Source organism: Melanerpes formicivorus, unplaced genomic scaffold (assembly GCF_026170545.1).
Source record: "Melanerpes formicivorus ecotype bairdi unplaced genomic scaffold, bMelFor1.0.p_v2 SCAF_5, whole genome shotgun sequence".
Taxonomy (NCBI): Eukaryota; Metazoa; Chordata; class Aves; order Piciformes; family Picidae; genus Melanerpes; species Melanerpes formicivorus.
The window spans coordinates 30,890,501-30,915,129 of NW_027142357.1; the positions used below are offsets into that span (position 1 = coordinate 30,890,501).

At 45.0% G+C, this 24,629-nt stretch overlaps 1 protein-coding gene across 1 annotated transcript in view; it reads right to left on the minus strand.

Moving 5' to 3' along the window:
- The window catches only part of ADCY5 (adenylate cyclase 5), a 223,618-nt gene extending 198,989 nt beyond the window's left edge, over positions 1 to 24,629 (minus strand). The window contains exon 1 of the mRNA XM_068139006.1: positions 22,652 to 24,629. Within this exon, the coding sequence (XP_067995107.1) occupies positions 22,652 to 23,662 (1,011 nt within the window). The 5' untranslated portion in view covers positions 23,663 to 24,629. The remainder of the gene's footprint in view (positions 1 to 22,651) is intronic.

Consider the following 24,629-nt stretch of genomic DNA (forward strand, 5'->3'; position numbering starts at 1 on the left):
AGCTATGACTTGGAGATTAGGATGGGACAATAATAAAAGTCACCCCAGGAATTAAAATGGAGCCCATGTAGCATTGGTTGAAAAATCAGAGCAGATTGAACACTGCAAATGCCAGAACTCACAGAGGCTGCTTTCCTCCAACCAGTCCTGTGGCTGACCCACCTGCTCCAGTTGAAGCTTTTCTGTGGTTTTGGCACTTAAAAAATTTTTGCCCAAGTTGATGACCCAACATTTGCTCAGGGGAGCACTGACACCACAGCCTTTTGCCTCTGACTGGGTGCTCCCCTGCACTTCTGGGCTGAGTCTCTCCACGCTCACACCGAAGCCTTGGAGCCCCCACCAGAGGACAGCAGGTACCATCCAAGGCAGTGAAGGGAAAAGCACTTTTCAAAGAAATAATCTGAACAGAACTATGTGAGTGCCATAGCCCGAGTTAACTTTAGATTTCAAGTGGAAGAGCTGCTGGCAACTTGCCCAGATTCCCTGGCCTGCTGCCTGCCAAGTCCTCAGAGACTATTTTTATCATTATTTATTTATTAAAATTAACTGTCTTGGGGCTGGACCGCAGACAGACAGAATCTAAACATGCAGACACTCAACAGAAAGCGAGCTGGGAGGGAGGGGGAGAGGTTAATTATAATATCTGGTCTTGTCTCACTGAAGAACAACAAAAAAAAACTTCTAAGAGAGTTTGTGGCTTAACAGGCTTAAATTCTTGCAATTCTTCTGGGCACCATGTTGCCTAGAAAGAAAAGGTGCTGGTTCACCTGGCAGGTACATGTGCCGTTTCCATACAGACTGGCAGACTGGGCAACAGCTTCTGAATTCAGAGAACAATGCCATGAAAGCTGACACTTTACCAACACCAAGCAGGAGAGACCACTTCTAAGGAGCAACCTGAATCAGTAACTGATCCTCCACTATGAATCATTTTATCTGCTGGGATCCTCTACAAGAAAGGCACTCTGGTAGTTTTTTTAGTTGCATGAGACGACCAAATGATACCACACAAGCTGCTTGTAACTAAGCATTCGGTCCAGCTTCTGCTGCTAGATATCTAGTGTTTTGCTGGTGTCTTACACTCCTTGCCTTTAGTCTTTTCCAACCTGTGACGGAATCAAGCCAAAGAGGCCATACATCCCACACTAGCCCAAACCACACTCTGCTATTTGGAGAATGTAAATCCAGCCAAAGCCACAAACAAAATGGATTTTTCCAAAATGCACTTCCAGATGGATCATGATGAATGAAATACAGAACACCTACAAAGAGATTTCCATCTTCAGAAGGAACCAGTGCATCTGATCTCCCTGAAAAACAAGTCTGGGAATGGGAAACTACGGCAAGTAACACTAATTCTACCTACTACAGGAATACTCTAAACTCAGATGAATGCTTTCCACCCACAGACAGTAGAGCACTTTTTCTAAAAGCAAGCACTACTCTGCTTTCACTCAGAATAGCAGAAGCAAGGCATGTAAACCACTTGCTCAGGGCCACACAACACAATATGGTATTGTCAGCTCTTTGACCTTGGTTTTCCAGTGCTTACCTTGCCCTATTGTGCAGCCTGGACAATGTGTTGATAGACAACAGGCTTTCTATTCCAACAGAGCCCCATAAATCACAGCTACCAGTCTGCCCACATCATGCCTGGGTTTAACTGAATCAAGAGCTGGTGGCTGTTGCTAGCACAACACTGATGCACGAACCTTCCTGGCGTTTGCACATTACCAGCATGAGCCTTGCAAGCATGACACAGCACACTGCTGGGAGTGCCACACTGAAACCGGAGATCCACCCGTGATGCTGATGGACCGCCACTCTTCAGCAGGACTAAAGGGTGGGTCTCAGTAGTTCACACGGCTCACATGACTGGACATCCCCTAGTATGGTATTTCCCTTGGTTTCAGTGGGACTTCTGTATGCAAAAGAATTCATGGGTATAATGATGCTTCAGCATACTCTGGAAAAACAAGATGTGTTTGCATTATCTGACAAATTAGAGGTCTCTGCTTTTTACACCAATCCAGGCCCGAAATTTGGGTGTCTCTTTAGGCAGGTCAAAATCACACCCCAAACAACCATGATGCCATCAGTACAAGATTTTAGCAACCCCTTATAGACTATACGTAAGTATCCCACTAAATAAAGTTTTATTTGTAGCCCAAGTCTCACAGCCTATCAAACACAAAGCAGGGCAGGAGAAGAAAAAAAAAAACAACCAAAGGACTGTTTGACTGTTAATGAATCACCCTTGTTGAAAGTTTCCTTTGGGGCATCCTGCCATTTGAGTCACACCTCTCTGCATGCTTTCTAGCTTGGTTTTCTCCTGGCTTCATTCACCTGACATACATCTCTCTTTAGGCTCTAGGAATATACACCCCTGCTTTTGTAATTCTATATGCCATGAGCTGGGCAATGGATGATTATATGGCTGTATTTTAAGCTCACTGCAAGGGCAATGACTAAAGGGACAAACATTCTTTAAAAATAGCATTTTTCTTTCAAGACTAATCTCAATACTGTCAGAACAGCACTTGTATACCATGCCTCATCTTCAGAACCTTGCTAAATATTAACTAGCTGCTCCTCATATCACTTGTGGTGTGGACTCTATAAATACGCATTAATTTCCTCATCAGTTTAAACACAGATGAGATTGATAAATTGAAATGAGTTGCTAGAGACCAGAGATTAAAGACTTGCATCAAGACTTGGGTCCTCTCAAGCCCTATAATCTGGCCTGTCTGTTAACAGTAGCAGTGTTAACTGCTTTCTCCTATTCTGTTGTGATACAGTCCAGGTCAGACCCCATTTCTTAAAAGCATTAAGACAGAAATAACTACCTCAAGAGTTGTGCTCTGGCCAGTTTCACTCATACTGAACCCATACACAATTTTACCTGTACGAGCACTAACAAACGTATTATGAATCCTGCCTTCCCCGTACCATCTACAATTGTCCACTCACTTCCCCAAGTAATTTCAAACCCAGTTAGTTCCCAGATTTGGGTCTCCACATGCCATGAAAATACTTGTACTGCCACAGCAAATGCTTCTTTTGGTGGCTGTGCAAGGCTATGTAGGTTCATATTGTACGTAAAACCAAGCCAGAAGATCTTGCTTCTGCTGAGGAGAAACAACATCCTGCACAGCACATCCCCTGCCAGCACTTAGAATCATAGAATCAATAAGGTTGAAAGAGACCTCAAGGATCATCAAGGCCAATCTGTCACCCAAGACCTCATGACTACTAAACCATGGCACCAAGTGCAAACCCCTGTCAGAGTTCTCCATCTTAATGAACTGTCACTCCATCTTCAACACCTGTCTTTCCCTCCATCTAGCCTTATCAGCCTCCTTCTCTTCCTTTTGGAATAAGACTCAGTAGGTAAACCACAACTTTAATAAATGCACGAGACAAAAGCTGCATGAAGCCTACCCTATGCAAAGCCACAAGACACCATGGCTAGGATTTGCTTGCAACACAAGATCCCATCCATTTCAATCAGCACTTTACATAACTGCTGACCTATGCCACTGCACAAGTCACACAGAACAATAAAGGATTCTGTAGAGTGCTCTGCTTTGCCTTCCGAAGACTTCCTGACAAGACTAGACACTGTAAAACATCCTGCAAAGAGAAACTAAAATGTACCTACTCAGCGGTTGAGTCTGACTCACAGAGCCACATTAACATCCAGCGTGGATGTGGCTGAAGTGACACACCAGCTTCATATATTCATGGATCTGCCCACTTCTAGCAACTTTGCATGTGCAATAGGGCACCATCTCCATGCTGCAGGAAGCTTGTAATCTGCAGTTAACTTTCTCCAATTACACAGGGTTGGAGCCTGGAAGAAGAGGTGATGGCAGCAAAACAAAGACAAGGCAGAGGAGCCTGCCAGCAGTTTTCATAAGATGGATAGTGACCCTTGGGATGATAAAACTCGCTAGTAGTCTGCTGTGTTTACAGTTATGCAGCAGATGGTTCCTTTAAAACAGAAAAGCTCAAAAACAAAACAGGAGGTAACCCTACCATCAAGTTGTTTGGTGAAAGTTTCCTACAATTTTTCCATTGTCAGTCCCAGCTGAGAGATGTTTGCTATGGGTAAGTCACACATCACAAGAAGACAAGCACATGCGTGCCAAGGAACTTCAGCATTACTCCCATCATAAGATCCATGGCAAGACATTCTGGATCTCTTCTTCAGAGTACCAGTCTGTCTTTGCTTCTTCCACTCAGCCTCTTGTTCTTTCCACATTCTACTCTTAATCTCTTTTTTGAAGCCTCCTTCAGACAATTTTGTACAATCATTGCCCTTCCAGCTTGTTACCATGTACCCACTAGCCCCTTCCATGACAGCAGCAGGGCTTGGGCCATTTTAGTGTATACTTGGCCCAATTTAGTGCTTCATCCCTTTGCCAAAGCCAAGGCTCTGTGCTTCACAGCACACTACTAGACTGACAATTCAGCTAGCTCATGAGATTTTGCTCAACAGGCACCAAATAACACTTCACAATTCATTTTAATTGCAACTTATTTGCAATGTTTTCCTTTGTTTGAGGGAGAAAAGGAAATTAAAGAATTGGTTGATCTGCTCTGTAATTCTGATCCAGATCTAAAGCAGTCCCTGCTTTCAAAAGAACAGAAACAAGTTTACTGTGAATAAAAACAACCCCAAGTGACTAACAGCTGCCTCTCCTCAGCAAAATGCTATTGACCTTCCTGGTTTCTCTTCCAATGTGCTGTTCCTACCACCCCTATACAGGCTCACAAGCCTCCTCCCTCCATCTCACACGTGGTGCTTGCTGTCTCCTCACACATTCTCATTCACAGCCCATTTTCAGTTTGACCCTCCCCAGAGTCCCACCAGCCTAACTTCACCATTCCATGTAACGTCCCACTTTTCAGAAATGAGCTGCCACTGTCTTCTCTTACTATGGATGGCACAGAAGTGGGTGGAGAACAGAAGAAAACAGGCAGGCAAGAGTGCAAGTACAGAATTTTACAAGGAAGTTGTAGTCCAGCCATTAGCATCCCTAAGTGCATTCCCTTCACTTGCAGAGCACAGACATGCCCTTCTTCTTCAAGCCAACAAACAAAGAATTTTCAATAGTAACCTGCTCCTCTTTGATATTCCAGCATTCAAATTCTATGCAGTTTTCCCACTGAAAATGTTTCTGTGTTTCAACAACACTCAGCAGACATCTAGCTTGTGTCTACAGCACGGTCTTTAATTTCTAGCAGAAGTCTGCTGTTCAGAGTTAACTTGAAAGCATTATGAGAAGTCTTTCTGTTCCACCACACCAGTTTCCACTGATGATCATGTAAGTAATCAGCATGCTGTGGTATGCAAGATTGGTCAGGCAGCTCATGCCTATTCAAGTTCAGCTACATCCAGAAGCTTGACTGAACAGTACAAAATACATTACACTTGCAAGTTTATTATTTATTCTGTAGAAGTGACTAGAGGCAAGAGAAGTTAGTCACAACATTCAGTCAATGAAAAGTGCTCTTTAGGAAGATTTTAGATGCCTAAACTCAGAAGACCCACTTGGGCCTTCAGATGCCTGAGGCATCCCACTCTGAGTTCCTAGGCATTACACGAAGAGTGGCTTTGGAAACTGTTTCATGTGATAAGCAACCCAAGGTCATGCAAGAAGGTTTTACTCCTTTCTTAGACCTCTCCTTCTTTTCCTCCTTACTGAGGCTGGAAGCCAAGGACCTCAGGAAGCCATAACCATTCCCCTTGCCCTGCAAAATAGATAGAACAAAACGGCTATCCTATAGGCTCAGTGTGACAAATATGGGATACTGCACAACACACCAAAACTCACTTTCATCTAGCACCATGTCTCCCCTGTGATCAAGCCAGACACACTCTGTTGCACACTTGTCAGGAGGATCAGATGACTGTCCTCATCATGTTTCTCAAACATCTTGGCATGGAGACGAATTCTTCTAGCTCAAGGGACTGATCAAGCAAACAAAACCTTGGATCAGATACACAATCACTGCAGAGGGCTAAAATACAGTCTCCCAGACTGAAGGCAAGGGAATGCTCATGAACACAGCTGCTTGAAAAAAATCTCACTGTTCCATATGCTTTTTCCTTAGGACAAGTTATTCTGGTCTGGAAAAAAAATAATATAGAATGCTGGTTTTAAAAAGAGTAGTTCAGTTCAAACAAAGCCCAGCCACCATTTTCTATACCATGGTTTTAGAAACCCCTTTAAGGCAGATGCTAACATACAGCTGTGCATGCAACAGTCAAAGAGACACAGTGAACAACAAGGAGTTCGGAGCACAGATATGGAAAGCGGTGCCACCATCACTGACAATACTGTTTTGTTCTTCCATAAAGCTGTTTTGTTTAGGCTCCTCTTTGGAAATTCTGTGATAAGATATGTGTAAAGTACCAGCACGGACACATGTGCTTCTCCAGAATTGTTTTCACCATGGCTAAAATTCCACCCCAGAAGACCTCCCCAACCACAGTCTGTTCTGTATGTTCAGTACCTCATGATCAGGGATATACAGTCCTGTCCACACACATTTTGTCTGCCTGTCCCCGTTCCTCCAAAACACCAAGTACATCTGCAGCAGTTGCTTTTAATGAATTTTGGAGCTGTCTTTGAAGGCAGACGCAATGATGGGCCTCACACACCCTTTGTGACTCCATCCCTGTAAATCACAGAAACCAGTGGTCCTGATAACACAAGATCACAGATTGATGCACATTTCCCGTACAGAAACATTAAGGAGCATAACAGTGTAGGACCTCAGCACAAGAAAGGTAGGAAACACTTTAGTATGAATGCTAGCTGAGTAAAATCCTCCCCATTTCCTCAGCAGCACAACATTTGACCCACACGATCTAGAAAGCAATAGCTTTGCTCTGTTCAAACCCTCCTTATAAAGAAAACCTGACCCACATTTGAACTGTCTCAGTAATCAGTGGTGCATAAAAAAAAGGGTTCCTAAAGTAACACCATTAACCTGGTGTATCATCTTCCATGGATGGCTTCTCTAAGGCAATTTTTCTTTCACAGGAACTAATGCTGAAGTTTCTCTTCCTGCCCACAGCATTCACTAAGAGTAAAGCTGGTTACTCCTGTTCACATCAATTCTGCCTCCTGAAAAAAACAACAAACAGCTTCCACCTCAAAAATACATTTCACAAACTACCACCTTCCTGTTATGAGACCTCTTAGGATATACAGTAAAAATATTACTTGTCATTCAAAACCCAAACCTAGATGGGTCATCCATGGGGTCAGGCCCTCTGCTGTAATAAGGAAAACCGTACTAGGAGGCCTGTACCAAAACCACCCATTAAATTAACATGCCTCACCTATACTTCTATCCCTCCTCTTACTGTCAGTGACTTGTAAGGGATTAAAGCACCGAACAGACCTTACTTTTCCTATAATCCTTGAGTATTCAACTGCAATTTTGTTTTACCAGACTTTCTGTGCAGTCTCATTTTACAAATTGTTTGGAAGTTAATATTCTGGTTAAGAATCACACCATGTAACTCCATATACATATGAAGTTTATATACAAGCCACCTATACTCCATCATATACACACTCCAGGGAGCCACTGTTGGTCACAAACACTGCCTATCACAGATATTTTAAGGCCCCTGTCACTGTGATACCTAAATCAAAAAGATGGATAACAGGAGAATTGCTCTGCAATTTCCCATCAGCATGTTCCTCTGCCAGGCAATGCCAGTGCAGTTCATCAGAGCCCAGTGTACTGCTGAAAAGAGGTCAGAAACGGAGAGTGGTAAAGCACGTCAAGGAGACATGGTGCCGGAGGTCTGTGAGGCCCCACTGCAGCATGTTGGGCAAGTCATGGCCTGATTTGCTGGAAATGGGTGTCACTCCCTCTGCAGTGCTGGTAGCAGGAACAGACAGGTGGGCCAGGCCAGGCAGCAAAAAGGAAAAGGCACAATGCCAAAGTATGCCTGAAGCAAATTAAGTATCAGAAGGCAGCAGGTTCCTTTGAGACTGCTTGGTTGCTCTTTTGGCAGAGGAGGAAAGCAAGCCATTAAAGAGGCAGAATACATCCATGTCTGCTTCATTTGCAGCACTAATTGCCATGCACGTGCACTAATTGCCCTCACATGAAGTACAAGGGAGCAGGCACTCCTTGAATCTCATTCAGTAGGTGAGGCTTCCAAAGTAACGCTTGTTGAATCATGCTTTCCACACTATCCACTCATGCCAAAGCAAAATGAAGGGAATTGGGGCAGTGTCCTTTTTAAGTAAAGTCACCCATTGCTGTAGAAACCAAAGAGGAAACTCACAACCTCACTGCCAGAGTCATTTGAAACATTAACAAAGTCTGGAGCTTGTTACCAAGGGAAGTGGCGGTAACAGCCACTGAAACAAATTCCTCTGTGCTGTCCCTGAAGAAAATGGCAATGGAGATCTGCTCTGCAGCTGCAGGTACCCCATGCAACTATCTCTCTTTTTTGTTGTCAGCAAGCAACATCGTTTGAAAGCTGACGACTAACAGAGCTCACCCTACTTAGATGCACAGGTAAAGCGCAGCAGAAAAAAAAGCACCAGCAGGAGGAACTTGGAGCTGCAGTGCCTGGGGCCTTCTGGGGCTATTCATTGAGAAGGTGAAAGCAAGGAAACAGGAGAGGAAAGCTGAGCCGCAGCAGGTGAAAAAACCCATGCTTGGCCATCCTCTCTCCTGTTAAGGGTTCCCTGGAAATGTCCTTCCCTCCAGCAAAGTCTGAAATGAGCATATGTCCCTATCAGGATGTTGTCCTTAATGTCATTCAGCTGCATCTGTGTTTCCTTCTACCTCCTTGACACTGCTTCCTCACTAGATAACACCCACCCCTCTGACCTGCTCACCCAGGTGCAGACATGCACCTTCCACACTATTTTGCTCCAAATAAATGGACTACACTAACTTTGACTGAGTTGTGCCAGAACCAGTCTGGGAATAAACAAACAAACAGAAAATTCAATTACTGAGTTTGCCCGTTAGGTATTTCTGCTGAAGTACACACAGCTCAAAGCCTGGAAAAGCAGAACCTCAGTGATCCCTCACAACATGGGTGAAGAAGAGGAAAATAGGAAAATGCACTTCACGGTACTGTATTCCACCCCCCCCCCCACCCCACCCCCCCCGTATTTCTTCTCAAGGTTATTTATTTCCAGGACCTTCCAGTCAGGGGGAGACACTGGAAAAAGAGACAGAAGACACTGCCAACACATCTTCCACCAGCATCTCTCAGAAAAAAAGCGCACTGCAGGGTGCCTAGTACAAGACAGATGCCTTTCAGTAATGTGTGAGGACTGATCAGTGTAAATCAGTCACTATTGTTCTACACCAGCTGTCCCTTCATACAGCAACTCCCTGAGGGTAGTTGAAGGCACTCTGCAAGCAGCCAGAGGGAAAAAGGTATTTTTAGTGACAGGCAGAGTGCATTTAGCTACCAACTAATTTCTTGTGGTGCTAAATAAAAGCTAGACAAGACAACAAGGATTTCGGGTATGAACAGAGGTAAGACTCCTATTATATCTTCCTAGGACAGGGAATAGCAAAAGGAGGACAAGGAATCTGGCCATTAAGGTTCAAAACTTGTTTAACTATACCCAAGAAATTGCAGCCCTGCCTAAGACTACTGTGCAGAAAGCAGGCTCTGGTTTTTTTTTTAACCTTTCATTGAAAGGTAATCAACACCTCTTCCACTCTGCTCAGACCCAAACTCTAGGTTTCCACCAGCAAGCCACCCATTTGAACAGAGCACAGTATTTCTCCAGTAATCTTTGGTAAGAGGTTTGGTGGACAGTAAGCCATCAGCATGTCTTCCAATGAAATTTTACATGCGGTGGATGTGCTCATGTTGCACCAAAGGATTGGCTGAATTGTGCATGCAGTATTGTAAATGGCTTAAACAGAAGAGCTGATGGAAACCAAAGTTGCTTCTTCCAGAAAAAAGCACAGACGAAAAACATAATCTGACACTTCAATATTTAGCAACCTGGGATCCTAGACCTACATCTTATTACAGTACATTGTCCTGATCACAGCTTCTAAGGAATTGGCAATGAAAAGGTTCACTCTTAGCCCCAAGCAACAGGCCAGGCTCTGAAAACAGGCAATTTCTGTGAGAAGGGCAAGTGTGAACAGTCACATGTGCAGTTTCCAGTGCAGAAAGAGTCATATTGAGAAGACACTTGTGATGAGGCTCCTGAGAAGCAGCTTTGCTAATGAGTCTAAAGATTGGCTAAACATGAGAGAGAGGCTTCTCCCTTCATTAGGGACCTACCACAACTGGCCCCAGCCTTTGCCAAAGAGGTAAGCACATGGCACAAAGGGTGACACTATCTCTTCTAATAGAAAATGACACGTATGAGCAATGCACCAACTTAATATATGTACTACTCCTGACTTACACAAGCTACAGTCTTGCCCTTAAGATATTATGGTAAAGATTGGTCTATTCAAAAAAGTTCATCAAAATAAATTAAAGCAAATTATTTGAACCTGTGTGAACACTCCTCTTAAGAAGCATGACTTTATTTAGTCTGTATTCCCTCTGGAAGTGAATTAAACTAACTAGATCCATTTGCATCTAAAATAGAAGTGTAAGGTGATTTCAGCAGTGGGCCACAGTCTCTATATAGTTGGCTCTATATTGTGGTTTAACTAATCCGCCCAGGGCTACCTTTCCAAGACATCTTTACTTGGACAAACTTAGTGTCATGACTACAGCCACATACTCATTGTCTATATTAGGGAAGAAGGAAAACAAACAAACAAAAAAATGCAGTCTCCTAACTTTCTCTAATAAGAGAAGAAAATATTTTCAGGAAATACCTTAAGTATTTCTTCACAGTCACTTCAACCACGGCTGCGAAAAACATACACTTCTAAGCACCCCCAGAGAAACTGGAGTGCCAACAAGTTACCTAAATGCACCTACCCTAACAGCTGAGGACCTGCCATTGAAAGGGAAATCACCTGTGCAAGGACACTTAACTTTCAAGGTTATTATTTGTACTGAAGTGCTTGCAAGGAGGCCTCATTCAGGAATGAGACCCAACTGTGTCAGATGTCAAACTTGTGATGCCAAACTGTTTGTGACAAATAGAGAACTGTAGACTTTGGGTGGGAACTAATGATAGGTGAAATAAGGAAACTAAAAACTAATAAGATGCCAGAGAACTCCAGTTGTGGACATCTCTTTATTATCTGCTCCTACCCAGGGCTGTGCTTGCTGTTTGCTTAAAAAAACCCAAAACCCCAAACAAAACAACAAAACTGAACAAGAAAGCACATCAGTACCTTTGTGACCCCAAAGAGTATAAAAAGAGGGTTTTTTCAGACGTATCTATGACCAGTACCCGCCACAAACAATTTAGGCTCTTGGCCTCGTCTTGGCGCAGTGGAATGGCATAGCTGACCTCTGGAATTATCTTTCAACCACATAATCTCTGGTTTTGTAGCTTTCAAAAGTTATCAGTGCATCTGTCATACCAGTGGGGTGACATGTGCTCCAGCACACCAACATGCCAAAGAAGATCCAGGCCCAAGCTCTAGTCTCTCATTTTCCTGGCTTGTCAACAGCCTTGCAAAGTTGTCAGCTAGAATAGTAAACCCCACATATGTACAGCAGCTACTCGGTGGTGTACTGATAAAGAGTCAAGAACAGAAACGGAGCAAAGGAAAATGCCACACTCAACATTGATTAAAAAGGCAAGAACATAACTATGTATTATAGGTATGATGTCAGAGCCCCTTCACAAACTAACATGACCATCTGTGTAATGTTTTAAGTAGGAAAAATACCATCAGTACATTCCATCACAGGGTGTTATATGCCTGTCTTACTAACTAACAGGGAAGATTTAAAAAAAAAATATATACTGGTTCAGTTCACCTCCAGCTGAGAGATCATTGCAGACTGCTTTTTCAAATCACAAATACTGCACAGTTCAGTATTTAAACTTTTCTTCCTCCTTTACCCTTCAAAGAGAAGAAAAGATTAAGTGCATGAGAAGAATTGTCCCGTGAGTAGTGTTTAATGAGCTCAGTAGTCCTTCCTGGCTTTAAGATCCAGAGAGTTCACCAGAGTAACAGTTCCCAGACTAGTAACCTACTCCATGTTTAATGGTTTTAAAGGCTGCAGTTAGCTTTTACCCTGAGACTGACATTTTAATTACACAGTCTTCCATGATAATGTGGAGCGTTTCTTCCTTTCCTCAGTGAAATTACTAGTAAACACCTGTGTCACCCCCCCCCCCCCCCCAATGAAATTCCATTCAGTTGGAAACTTCTTCATTAATAACAGATCCCTTAGTCCACCCATTTGTGCAATTCTGTGCATAAATATCCACACATTAAGCAAGGACACAGACAAAGCTGATGCTGGGTACCTCCCAGCAATCGGAAAGAGTTCATCACTCAGCAAGCATGTCTGAGTAGCTCTGTCATCTGTGGGCTGACCAGCAAACCACTGTTTTTAGAAATACTGATTTAAGTAGTCCTTTACCCCATGGCTAGCTCTAAGAATTTAGTTTTCAGAGGAATACAGAGATCAGTATTTGTAGCATTTAGTCTAGAGAAAGGAATAAAGGGAAGGAGCCATGGCTTTTTCTGGAGGGGAAAACACAGCCAGGGAACTGTCTGCATTAGCAACGTTTTATGACAGATTCTTGAAAGCAATGTCATAGCCTTTTCTTTTGACTATGAAGTGAGACAGAATGTCTTATAAAAGCTGCAAACACATTTAAGGAATAAACAGTTTGTTGTAAGATGCTGCTTTGAGAGATCAATTTCTCAAAGGGGGGTGGGGAGGAGGGGGAGAAAACACAAACCTTTCCTCAATTATTTTCCCCTACTGTGCATCAGCACAATCCTTTGTTTAGTGTCTGCAAAGATGCACTCTGATACTAGTGGAATGTGTATGTTAAATTTGTAGAGCAGCTTTAATCCCCAACTCAACCTCCCAAAAGCAAAGTTTCTCAGGAAAAAGGAGAATGACAGCCAAGAACAGTAATACCACAAAAGCCCAATTCACAGCAAACATTTTTATGGGTGTTGCATGCATGTGTATAACTTTTTGAGAAAAGAAAAGGTCTAGTATTTAATCTGAAAACCTATCACTCAAACCACAGAAACAGTTTAGCTAGAGGAATTAGAAACAAAATTGGGGCAGGATTGAGAATGCTTTGAAATATTCTTCTCTTCTGGTGTTTCTGTTGCTGTGAAGTAGAAGAAGCCACAAACGATGACCACAGAGTACACGCTGGATTTGCTTGATGCTATTACTACAGACACTCTGAATAATATCTTAACACAAAACCATGATTTGTGCTCTTGATGTCTGGGGAAGAGTGTAAGGATACATCACAATTGCATTAGTGACTTAGAAATATGAAGAAAAAAGTACATAAAGATAGTCTGTTTTCAGAATAAAGCCTGACAATGCAACGACACTTTCTATAGTGAACGCTGTTATAAGAATCCTACTCAGCATCTGTGAGGCCAGCCTGGCACTAGAAGCAACACCATTGGTGATGTCAATGCTGTCCACGAATTTTTAAACTGTGGGGGGTCTCTTGCCACTTGTAAAGGTATCATCTCTGTGGTGCAAAACTGTGTCTGGCTGAAGCAGTTCACACGCTTGTCCAACTGCCAGGCCTCTGGTGGGAGAAAGACTTCCTGAATGTTTAAATGCAAGGTTGAAAGCAGGAGGAAGATCTTTGAACTATTCTCAGTCCATCTCTCAGTGTCAGAACAAGCCCATCTCACACTAAATTCTATTGCAGATCTCTTCAACAATACCATTCCTGTACTCTCCAGTGCTGAAGCTGGCAAGACTTACCACCATCAAAAAACATAAAGCACAGATTTGCTTGGGAGTGGTCCAGTTGCAGGTGCTAAAAAGCATTTTGACTCTTGTCTTGGCCTGACAGCCATTTTATGTGTGATCTTATTAAGTGCCAGAAACTTCAAGCTTTCCTATGATAAGGTGAGAACACTTTGGAGTTCAGGAGACAAATATTAAAATTGTTGTCTGTTTCTCACACCCCCTCATAAGTAGATTATCCTTTTTAATATCTTTGGGGTTGTGTTTTCTCATTCACATGATATTTCCCCTTGGGTTTTTTACCTAGCCTGAGGACTCCATAATAATGAATCAAATTAAATTTCTGGCAACAGCAGGACACATCTCAGGCAAAGATAAGAAAACAGTATTTTTTTTATAAGTGTCAGCAATGTCAAAACAAAAAGAAGAAAGAGCATCCCTTGGATGCTAGATATCACAAGTTCAGATCACTAGGCTAGACTTCAGAAGGAGGGAAGGAACTAACACCGAGTCAATCCCACATCAAAACGCAAGACTCACAGGAGATGAAAAAGAGTCACCCTGCTGTTATACAGGAACCCCACCCACTTCCCAGAAGCTGTGAATCTTCACATTCCTTGCACACGCTTTGTCACTGTCTTATTCCTCTGGGACACGAAAAGAAAACATGTAGCACATCATGAAATCATGTAGAGCTGTAAAGGCTCAGGGGAGCCTCTGATGCACTCCAGCTACCTCCGCACTGCATGTGCTGGGTACACAGCCCCACGTGCAAGGTGCCATGTAAATCCTACAGTATAAATCAGACGGAAAGATAAAGCTTGCCCAAGGCTAGTGAAACTTGCAGCCTTGCCTTCCACCTCCCCAAACAAAAGTGTGTATTTTCTCTGAACCACACCCACCTGCATAGAGAGGGGAAAAAAAAAGAAAGAATACAGGAACTTTTCAAAGCACAGGCTCTGAGAAGCCACTACCAGCTACAGGGTGCACCATGTTACATGCGAGGAAGGTACCACCAAAGTAATTTCAATTTTCACCCCTTGGATGTTTCAGTTGCTGCTGATTTTTCATTGCATCTTCTACCAGGATAGAAGAAAGTTCTTTTAGTTGCATTAGAAAATGAAAGCAACAGCCAGTACCAAAATAGGAAGACGAAACCATCTATTCCCAAAAGACTGTAGCTATTCCAACTACTGCAATGGCCTTAAAGTTAGCAATTGTCCTGATTTTCTTAAAAGACCAAGAGGGAACTATGGTGCATGACTGAAAGATTAGCTAATTGAACACAAATTGAATGCATTTGTAGAACAGTTTAGGACTCAAAGTTCACATTCCATCTAGGCAGAGTCCCAGACCTCAACAGTGCTGCCCAAACATCAGTATAAGTCAGAGCAAAAGGGCATTTTAGAAGTGGTGAGTCGATTCAGGCTCCGAGAAGGTACAACCAGTTCCAGTAAGCCTTTAGCATTAGGAAAAATTAGTATTTTGTTTCCACTGCCATTCAGATTTCCAAATCACCTCAATACAGTTTATGTAAATAAGATGTCCTGCCTTGGACAGGTCTCTGTCAGAGTATAATAAGGGTCATATTGGTGACAAACCAAGCCACTCAGACCAGGACAACTGAAAGATCAAGTCAATGACTGGTTTGTAGGACTGTGGCCTATCCTTCTGCCTCATGCATCCTAGATGAATCCCAACATTTTGCTGAAGCATCTTCACCTCTCCAGAAATAAACAGAACTAGCACACACTTCTTTTCTCAAGCACATCATAAAACTGCCTAGAAGGACAAGCCTTTAGCTAGAATTAGTGCATCCAAAGCAATGCATCTAAGCCATGTGCATCAGGTTTTGTCTTTAATTACTGAGATCCAAGCCAGCTAGAAGTCTGCAACAATGATCATGAGACTGAGAGAAATGAGTTAGAGAGGTCAGTTTACCAAGACAATGAACCTATTACAAATCCAGAAATGCAGAGAAATTAGTATAATAGTATTTGAATGCTGTGCATCTAACAGGTTTTGATACCAGTGAATATTACAGTGAAATATCAAACCAATGCAGGGTGGTGGGAAGGAGGACAAGGCAAGGCAGGGGATTAGGAGGTTTCAGGATCACAGGGTAATTTAAGAGATAAGAAAAACAGGTATGTCTTTGTAAACCTCAAGCAACACAGGCACTCCCAAGAGACACAGGCAATATTCCTCCTGAGAACTAATTGATGTAGAATACCTCAGGGATTTAATTAATTACCTCTGTTACATAATTACATTAGGGAGGCAATACCAATGCAGCAGTTACTGAATATTTTGGGCTGCCATTTTTTCCCTGAATTAAAGTAAAATGGGCAACAAACCATAAAAAATGTGGCACACATCTGTCTGCATTCCAGGTAGCTAATCTCTCCTTTATGAGTAAAGGCTACTCAAAGACAATGAAGTGCAATATGGTAATTTGAGTAGCACATTTCTGAGAACCTGCTAGTCCCCAAATCAGTCATTACCTATGTATCTTAAGCACACTGTGGCTAAGATGGAACATACAGTACTATTTCTCCTGGTATGTGATTAGCTTCTCATTGAATGCCATTTAAATTGCATCTAAAAACTGTCTTCACAAGATCCTAGAAGATATCCAGAAGACTCAAGTCAATATCCTACTGAAGTGTTTGTTTGTTTACAGGAAGGAACAAAAAAAAGGGACTGCACATGTTTTCATACTAGCATCTTCCTAGAAATGGTTAAACTGACATACTATGCTTTGAAGAGAGCCACCATGCAGCAGCAGAACAATAATGTACCATTAAAGTGGAATGACAGGGAGCAAGGCTAATATGTACACAGTTCTCAGAAGTGAAGGATGAGGACTACTAAAATAATGTTGTTTTGATGGAGATGTAGGGAAAGAAGGGGCCGAGCAGGCTCAGCATCAACAGCCTTGAATCAGAGTGCCATAAACAAGAGCCATGTGCTAGGACAGCTGTTCAGAACTGTGCAGCATCGTTGCAGATTGAGTGCAATCACACAGCACTTACAGGATGGCCAAGGGATCAGGCCCAGTCAACACGGATTTAGGAAGGGCAGGTCCTGCCTGACCAACCTGATCTCCTTCTATGATCAGGTGACTGCCTGGTGGATGTGGGGAAGGCTGTGGATGTAGTCTACCTGGACTTCAGCGAGGCCTTTGACACCATCCCCCACAGCAAACTGCTGGCCAAGCAGTCAGCCCATTGGTTGGATGGGAGCACACTGCATTGGGTTAGGAACTGGCTGGAGGGCCGAGCCCAGAGAGTGGTGGTGAATGGTGCCATATCCAGCTGGCGGCCAGTCACTAGTGGTGTGCCCCAAGGATCAGTGCTGGGCCCTGTGCTCTTTAACATCTTTAGAATAAAAAATAACCTTTATTTAGAATAAACCAAACCAGGTTGGAAGAGACCCTCAAGATCATCGCGTCCAACCCATCAACCAATCCAACCCACCCAAACAGCTAACCCATGGCACCAAGTACCCCATCAAGTCTCCTCCTGAACACCTCCAATGACGGCGACTCCACCACCTCCTTGGGCAGCCCATTCCAATGGGCAATCACTCTCTCTGTATAGAACTTCTTCCTAATATCCAACCTGAACCTCCCCTGGCACAGCCTGAGACTGTGTCCTTTCTGGATGAGGGCACTGAGTCCATCATCAGTAAATTTGCTGACGACACCAAGCTGGGGGCAGGAGTTGATCTGCTGGAGGGTAGAGAGCTCTGCAGAGGGACCTCGACAGGCTGGACAGATGGGCAGAATCCAACGGCATGAGATTTAACACATCCAAATGCCGGGTTCTGCACATTGGCCACAACAACCCCATGCAGAGCTACAGGCTGGGGTCAGAGTGGCTGGAGAGCAGCCAGGCAGAAAGGGACCTGGGGTATTGGTTGACAGTAGGCTGAACATGAGCCAGCAGTGTGCCCAGGTGGCCAAGAAGGCCAATGGCATCCTGGCCTGTATCAGGAACAGTGTGGCCAGCAAGAGCAGGGAAGCCATTGTGCCCCTGTACTCAGCACTGGTTAGGCCACACCTCGAGTACTGTGTCCAGTTCTGGGCCCCTCAGTTTAGGAAGGAGGTTGACTTGCTGGAATGTGTCCAGAGAAGGGCAACAAAGCTGGTGAGGGGTTTGGAACACAAGCCCTATGAGGAGAGGCTGAGGGAGCTGGGATTGCTTAGCCTGGAGAAGAGGAGGCTCAGAGGAAACCTTATTGCTGTCTACAACTACCTGAAAGGAGGTTGTAGGCAGGTGGGGGCTGGTCTCTTCTCCCAGGCAACCAGCACCAGAACAAGAGGACACAGTCTCAAGCTGCACCAGGGGAGGTTTAGTCTGGATGTTAGGAAAAAGTTCTTCACAGAAAGAGTGATTGGCCATTGGAATGGGCTGCCCAAGGGAGGTGGTGGAGTTAACATCACTGAAGGTGTTTAAGAGGAGACTGGATAGGGCACTTGGTGCCATGGTTTAATTGATTGGGTGGTGTTGGGTGATAGGTTGGACTTGACGATCTCGAAGGTCTTTTCCAACCTGGTTAATTCTATTCTATTCTATTCAGAAGGTGTATCCTATTATTTAGGGAAGAAAGAGATTAGAGTAATTTGGTGTCTCTTTCGATGAGGCTACTCACACAGGACACCACAAAAACGTATTTATCTTTCACAGTCTTCTGTTTTCATGGTACCTCATCAGTCACCCACTCACACCAAGTTAATAAACTACAAAGGCTTAACTGTATCCTTGAACAAGGAACCTTAGAAAGTTACAATAAAACAGGTTTGGATGGGAAAACAGGAGTAAATCTAACCTCAGTCCACAAGTTTGTTTGATGTTTGTATATGGCATTCTTATCCCTTACCCCTGATCTTCCACCCACTCCCACATACAATTCCCATCCCTTTTTAAGTCTGATTCAGAGCCCAATAAACTCTGTTGTGAAACTCTGTCCCTTAGCCTCCAGTCTTACAAAAATGCCAGTACTTACTCAAGATTATCTGCACTGAGGGCAGCTGGCCTACTCACATGACTTCAGTTAAGCATCTTCAACCTGCATATTTTAAGATCTTCCCATGAGTCTGTACAAGTTTGTGGGTCAGGTAGGCATTTTGTTTCCACCTGAACACAGAATAAATCCTGGTATCATCCTTGTTGTGGGTGCAAGACAGTTAATTGATAAATAGTATATTTCTTTCTCAGCTCAATATTCATCTCATTCAGATATAATGTACTTCTTACATGAATCCTAGAGTTGAATGTGTTTTCAGAGCCCAGAAGTGCATCGCAGCCAGTACCTAGAACAGGCTGGCCCACGAAGAGATACACTGTAGGCGCAAAGAGAGGAGGACAGGCTTGTGTGCACTGGAAGACATTTGTAATCCAAACTGCTCCAGAATAATATAAAGACACAAACCTGAAGAAAAATTAAGTCATCCTCTCCATAATAAATCTGAAAGCAGTGCCTCTAGAATTAATTGATCACAAGTACACTAAAAAAAAACCAACAACAACAACTCTTTAAGCCATCAAAATTTGTAGTTGGTGGAGTGTCAGACATTTAGTGTGCCCTGCTTCCAGCAGCAGTCTTCAGATGTGAGTAAATTATCATGATTTCTTCTTCTCCTGTCCCTCAGCACTGAAAGACTTTGGAATGCAATAATTTCTGTTTATCAGGTTTTTTTAATCTATCTATTCCAATCAAACACCAATTCAAAAAGCCAAGATCATTGTCTCTACCTGATCAGACTTGCAGAGGTACCTGCGGCTTTTGCTAGGGGTGGCTCAGGATACTCTTTTGGAATACAGATCCCAGAAGTAGCAGCAAACAGAAGTCAAAGCCTGCTTTCAAAGTGCAGCAACCCTGGATTATTTTAAAAAGCAAGTCAGTTAAGACTGTTCACAATTACCTTTACTCTTGCCACCTTATTGATCTATAAACAGCAGACTGTCCTAACCCTTTCACAAAGCATGATTAGCAGAGCCTCAGACCAAAGAGTTTGGTGATGGAGAAGCCCATCAGTGCCAGGAGAGGGTCATTCAGCCAATGAAGTCATGCATCCTCAGCACGGGAATCCAGCAAATTGCCTTTCTCCCAAAAGGAAACTACAACCAAGAACTTCACTCTCTTTCTCAAGAGAAACAGCAAAGTTTTTTAAGGGGCTCTTGAGCCTCATAAAAGTGCTCAGGAGTCTACACAAGAGTCAGCTTTGAATGTTAATGGATCATAACAGGAGTCTATGATTTTTCCTGGCTTGGAAACAATTGGGCAAAGATTAAAAGAAAAAAGGCCCCACAAAGAACTTGCTTAACTACTGGTTAAAAATTATATGAAAAAGAGAGGAAAGGGAATATACATCCTAACCAGCCTGCCTTCTGTGACTGCTGTGGATAAAGAAGCATCTGGTCATGTAGTCACAAATGCATTCACATCCACTCCTGCTCCACAAAACCCAGGCTGATGTGTCCACCAGCATGAAGTCACTTGAAAACAACTTAACCCCCTGTTCTCAATTTATCTGGTCTTTGTCTACCTTCATCCCTGTTAGTTTGAAGGGGGAAAATAGGGCTTGCATGCATCAGTGGGGCAGAGCTGAACACAACAGATTTCCATGGTAACTAGATACAGCCCCAGTGAGGAAGGCTTGTTAATAGCTGTGAAGCGATGTGCTCAGCAGAAACAGATTTTTCTATCAGACAGCCAGAGATAGCAGCTCATGTTCATACGCAAACGTGCAAGCAATCTGATTCTTGGCCTTGTACAACCCTACTGAATTCAGGCAGAGCTACGCCAACATTGACCACAGCGAGATAGAGACCAGCATTTGGTGTTAGCAGGAAAAATAAACAGGCACTATGGAGAGACACTTTGCCTTTGAAAACAAAGTAAGAGTATTCCTAAGACATCCCCATTAACTCAAAATGCATTGTCAAACTGCAGAACTCAGCACTAGTATGAAAAGGAAAGCATCTGTGTAATGCACAATTTGTGCATACTGTACCATTACCTACTGCCGTGCTTTTACCTCTGACAAGTGCACATTTATAAACAAGCATAGCCTTTTACAAATAATCTTGCTGCATTTGGAAAGGGAAGGAGCTGTAATTATCCCACACTCTACTCAGGGAGTCAATCATTTGGCCTTTGCGATTTAGGCTCTCTCCCATTAAAATATAGTTACTAACACTTTCCAACATAATGGTATTTTATGCACTCTAAATTCAGCTTTTCTCCTAATAGACTGCTAAGTCTTCTGGCCGTAACCATGACAAGCTTTGCCTTCACATGCAAGAACAGAGTCTCCAAATACACTGAATTCAATAGGACAAGTCTCAGTTTACGAAGCTAAGAGCATGCACAAGGCTTCGCAAGACCAGAGCCCCAGTGAGGAAGAGTAGAGGCCATTAGCAAACTTTTCCAAGTCAAGCAGAAAAACAGCAACTGTCCCACTCAGTGTATGCTTTGCTGGAAATGCACAAAAAGCCATTTATATCAGGCATAAGAAAAATATGCCATGTACAGTTTATAAAAATATCTGTAACAAACCAAGAACAAAGGCAGAAACTGTCCAAGCAGGCTCTACTGGGCAAGGGAGAGAAGAGAGTAATTTCATGGGCTATTTTGCAGAGCAGAGCAGTGACAGCCCCATCCTAATTTAGTTTTATTAAAGCTTCTCAACTTTTCCTGACACTGCAATAGATGGAACTCAACTCTGAAGACTCAAGGCAGGCACTGCAAGAACAAGGCTTTGTTTTGTGTTATGCGATAGGGCTGTAAAGCTAGCAAACACTTGATTTTCATAAACAATCCCCAGTTGCACACAAGCGTCAGGGGCGATTCCGTGACAGGCTCATCCTTGTTCAGAGCCCTGTCCATCAGAAGGAGGATGATTACCACATAGCCACAATGTTTTAAGTCAACGGTTTCCCGATTGCCAAGGTAAGCTTAAAGCACTTTGAGCCCCAAGGCTGCTTGCTTGGCTTAAGAAGAAGAGTGGTGCCTTGTATTGCCTTTGTTTATACAGATACGGTAATTAAAAATTGCCATGCAATGCATTCAATAATAGTCTTATTGTCCCCGGGAACTGAACTGCTCCAGTTAAACATGATATCACAGCAAAATAATTATCTGAATTTATACTTTAAAAAAACCCCACACTATTTTTCTGGCTGCATATGAACTTCGGGCTTCTTCTCCATATATATTTCCAGCACATCTCAGAGCAAAACGCCTTCCTGCTAAACCAAAAGCTTACTCCACATTGCCGTGGAGCACACTCTCCAACGTCCCAGCAAGCACAGCGCTGACATTGAACTCAAACTCAAGTGACACACGAGGATAACCTCTAGCCTTTAAAAATGCCGACTTCCCACGCATTTCTGTGACACAGCAGCACAAGCAGACACCATTCCACAGGTGTGCTTAGTGCTGAGCTGTTTACATTAGATACAACCAAAGGGCATTAGCAGGGCTGGCTGACAGTGCTGGAGCAGCAGTCACAGGAAACCAGTAAGGCACATTTCTTCAACATTTAGAGCCTTAATGAAAATCAGCAACAGGAAACACCACAAAGAAGCGAGGTTACAGGCTCGCCACTACCTTGTACAACATCTCATCTTGTGGCAGCTAACCTAGGGGTTTGATAGAAAGCCCTCTCAACCTTCCAGTATCAGACAGTCCTGGAGAAGTATGACAACCCCACTTTCCTCACCCTGCAACACAGTAGGCAGGTAGTGGCTGCCAAGTGCACACCCAAGCTGCATTGGGCTCACCTACCTGCTTCAAGAGGAACTTATCCTCTGCGTTGATCTTGAGGGAGACGGCCAGGTGGATGGCGGAGAGCACCACCCCGCTGATGACCGCAGCCCTCATTCGCACAGGCAGGAGCGTGTAGATACTGTAGATAAAGAAGACGGTCCACCAGATGCCTTCCGAGGCACTCCTGGGCCGCACCAGCAGAACCCCTACCACTTGTACTGCCAGGATCACCAGGATAACAGAGTAGCACGCCAACCACATGTGGTCCTGGTGAAATTCATTGCGGTTGCACACCATGCACAGCACCACCATCAGCACGATGGCCAGAGAGAGCACCACGACGTAGGCTACCTCATAGTGGCCATGTGCAGCATGGAAGATCAGCATGACCACACAGACCAGCACCAGCACAGCCATGAGCATGGTGAGGCTACTCTGGTTGAGCCGGAAGAAGTAGCGCTGATAGAGGCGCTCTAGTTTTTCCGACTGGAACTTCTTGGACCTGAAGATCTGCAGCAGGCTATTGCAACAGCCGCCCATGGAGAAGGCCGCTTCGGAGTCCCCCTCGTCCCCGTCCTCCTCCTCCAGCTCCTCAATCTTGGCCTTAATGCGTTTCTCCTCCAGCCCCAGCTCCACAGATCGGGGCCGTACCTCCCCCTGCTCCCCCAGCTGCCGGGGGCTGGCATTATTGGGGGCAGCAGGGGAATCACTGCCGGGCGGGTGGTGGGACCGATGACGTCGGCTGTCGTCACCGTGCTCCTGCCAGGCAGATTTGGACCTAAAGCTCATCATCCTGCAGCCGCTCTCCCCGCGGCTCCTGCTCGCCTGAGGCTCGTAGTCTTCCTCGCTCCTCCACCTGCTCGACATGCGGGAGGCCTTCTTGCCCGAGGACCTGTTGGGAGGCGGTGGGTAGGAGTAGCCATTGGCCCGGGCCTCCGCTTCACCCCAAGCTGAGCGGTGCTGCTCGGTGCCTGCCCAGGGTGCGGTGCCGCCGAAGCCCGGGGGGCTGACGCTGTTGGACCGGGACATGCCCTGAGGGGAGGGGCAGCGGGTGAGGGGACAAGCGCCGGGCAGGCACTGGAGGCTCCCCAGACACAAGGGACGAGCAGCTGGGAGAAAACCCCTGAAAATAACAGGGGGAGAGGAAAAAAAAAAAACGAAAAAAAAAGACCAAAACCCGCAAACGCCCCCAAAGTCTCAGGAGCGGCCAGTCGACCCCCAGGGCCAGGGTCTCCGCGGAGGGACCCTCAGGGCAGCGCGGCGGTGGCGGGCGCCATCGCCAGCCCCGGTGCTTCGACACCCCCGAGCGAAATCGGCACCGCCGGGGCCGGGACTCCCCCGCCTCACGGCAGCTCGCCCTTAGACGAGCCGCGGCGGCCGCGGGGGCTCCGGTCGCCGCGGGGGAGCCACATCGCAACGCGCCGCGCCAGCCCGGCACCCGCCGCTCGCGGCCAGGCGCAGGGCAGGCGGGCGGCGGCACCACTGAGAGGCGGGTAGCTTCGCCGCGGACCGGCCGGTGGAGTGGGCACGAAGGCTCAGGCTCGTAGGGCCGCGGCAGTCGCCAGCGGCTAGAGCATCCCCTGCCAGGGGGGCCCTGGGCGCGACGGAGCTGCCCGAAGCGGGCCGGGCTGCGGCGGCGCCCCTGCCTTGCCTCGCCTCCCAGCGGCGGAGTCCTGGCGGCAAGACAGGGCTGTCGGCAGCCGCACTGCTCATGCACACGGTAGCCGGTCCGACTGCCGCTCCCGCTAGTGCTGCGATGCCTTCTGCTGTTGGGAGCGTCTCTCCTACTGGCCCACGGAATGGGAGAAAGGAGCAAATCTGAAGAGAAAGGGAAAAAAATTTGAAAAGAAAAAAAATAGAAGAAAAAAAAAGGCAAGAGGCGGGGGCCTGACGCTCTCTCCCCGCCTCACTGTCACAGGAACGGAGCAACGGCGGCGCCGGCGCGGGGCTACAGGCAACAGCAGCCTCGCGCGCGCCTCTGCCAGGGACAGCGCCG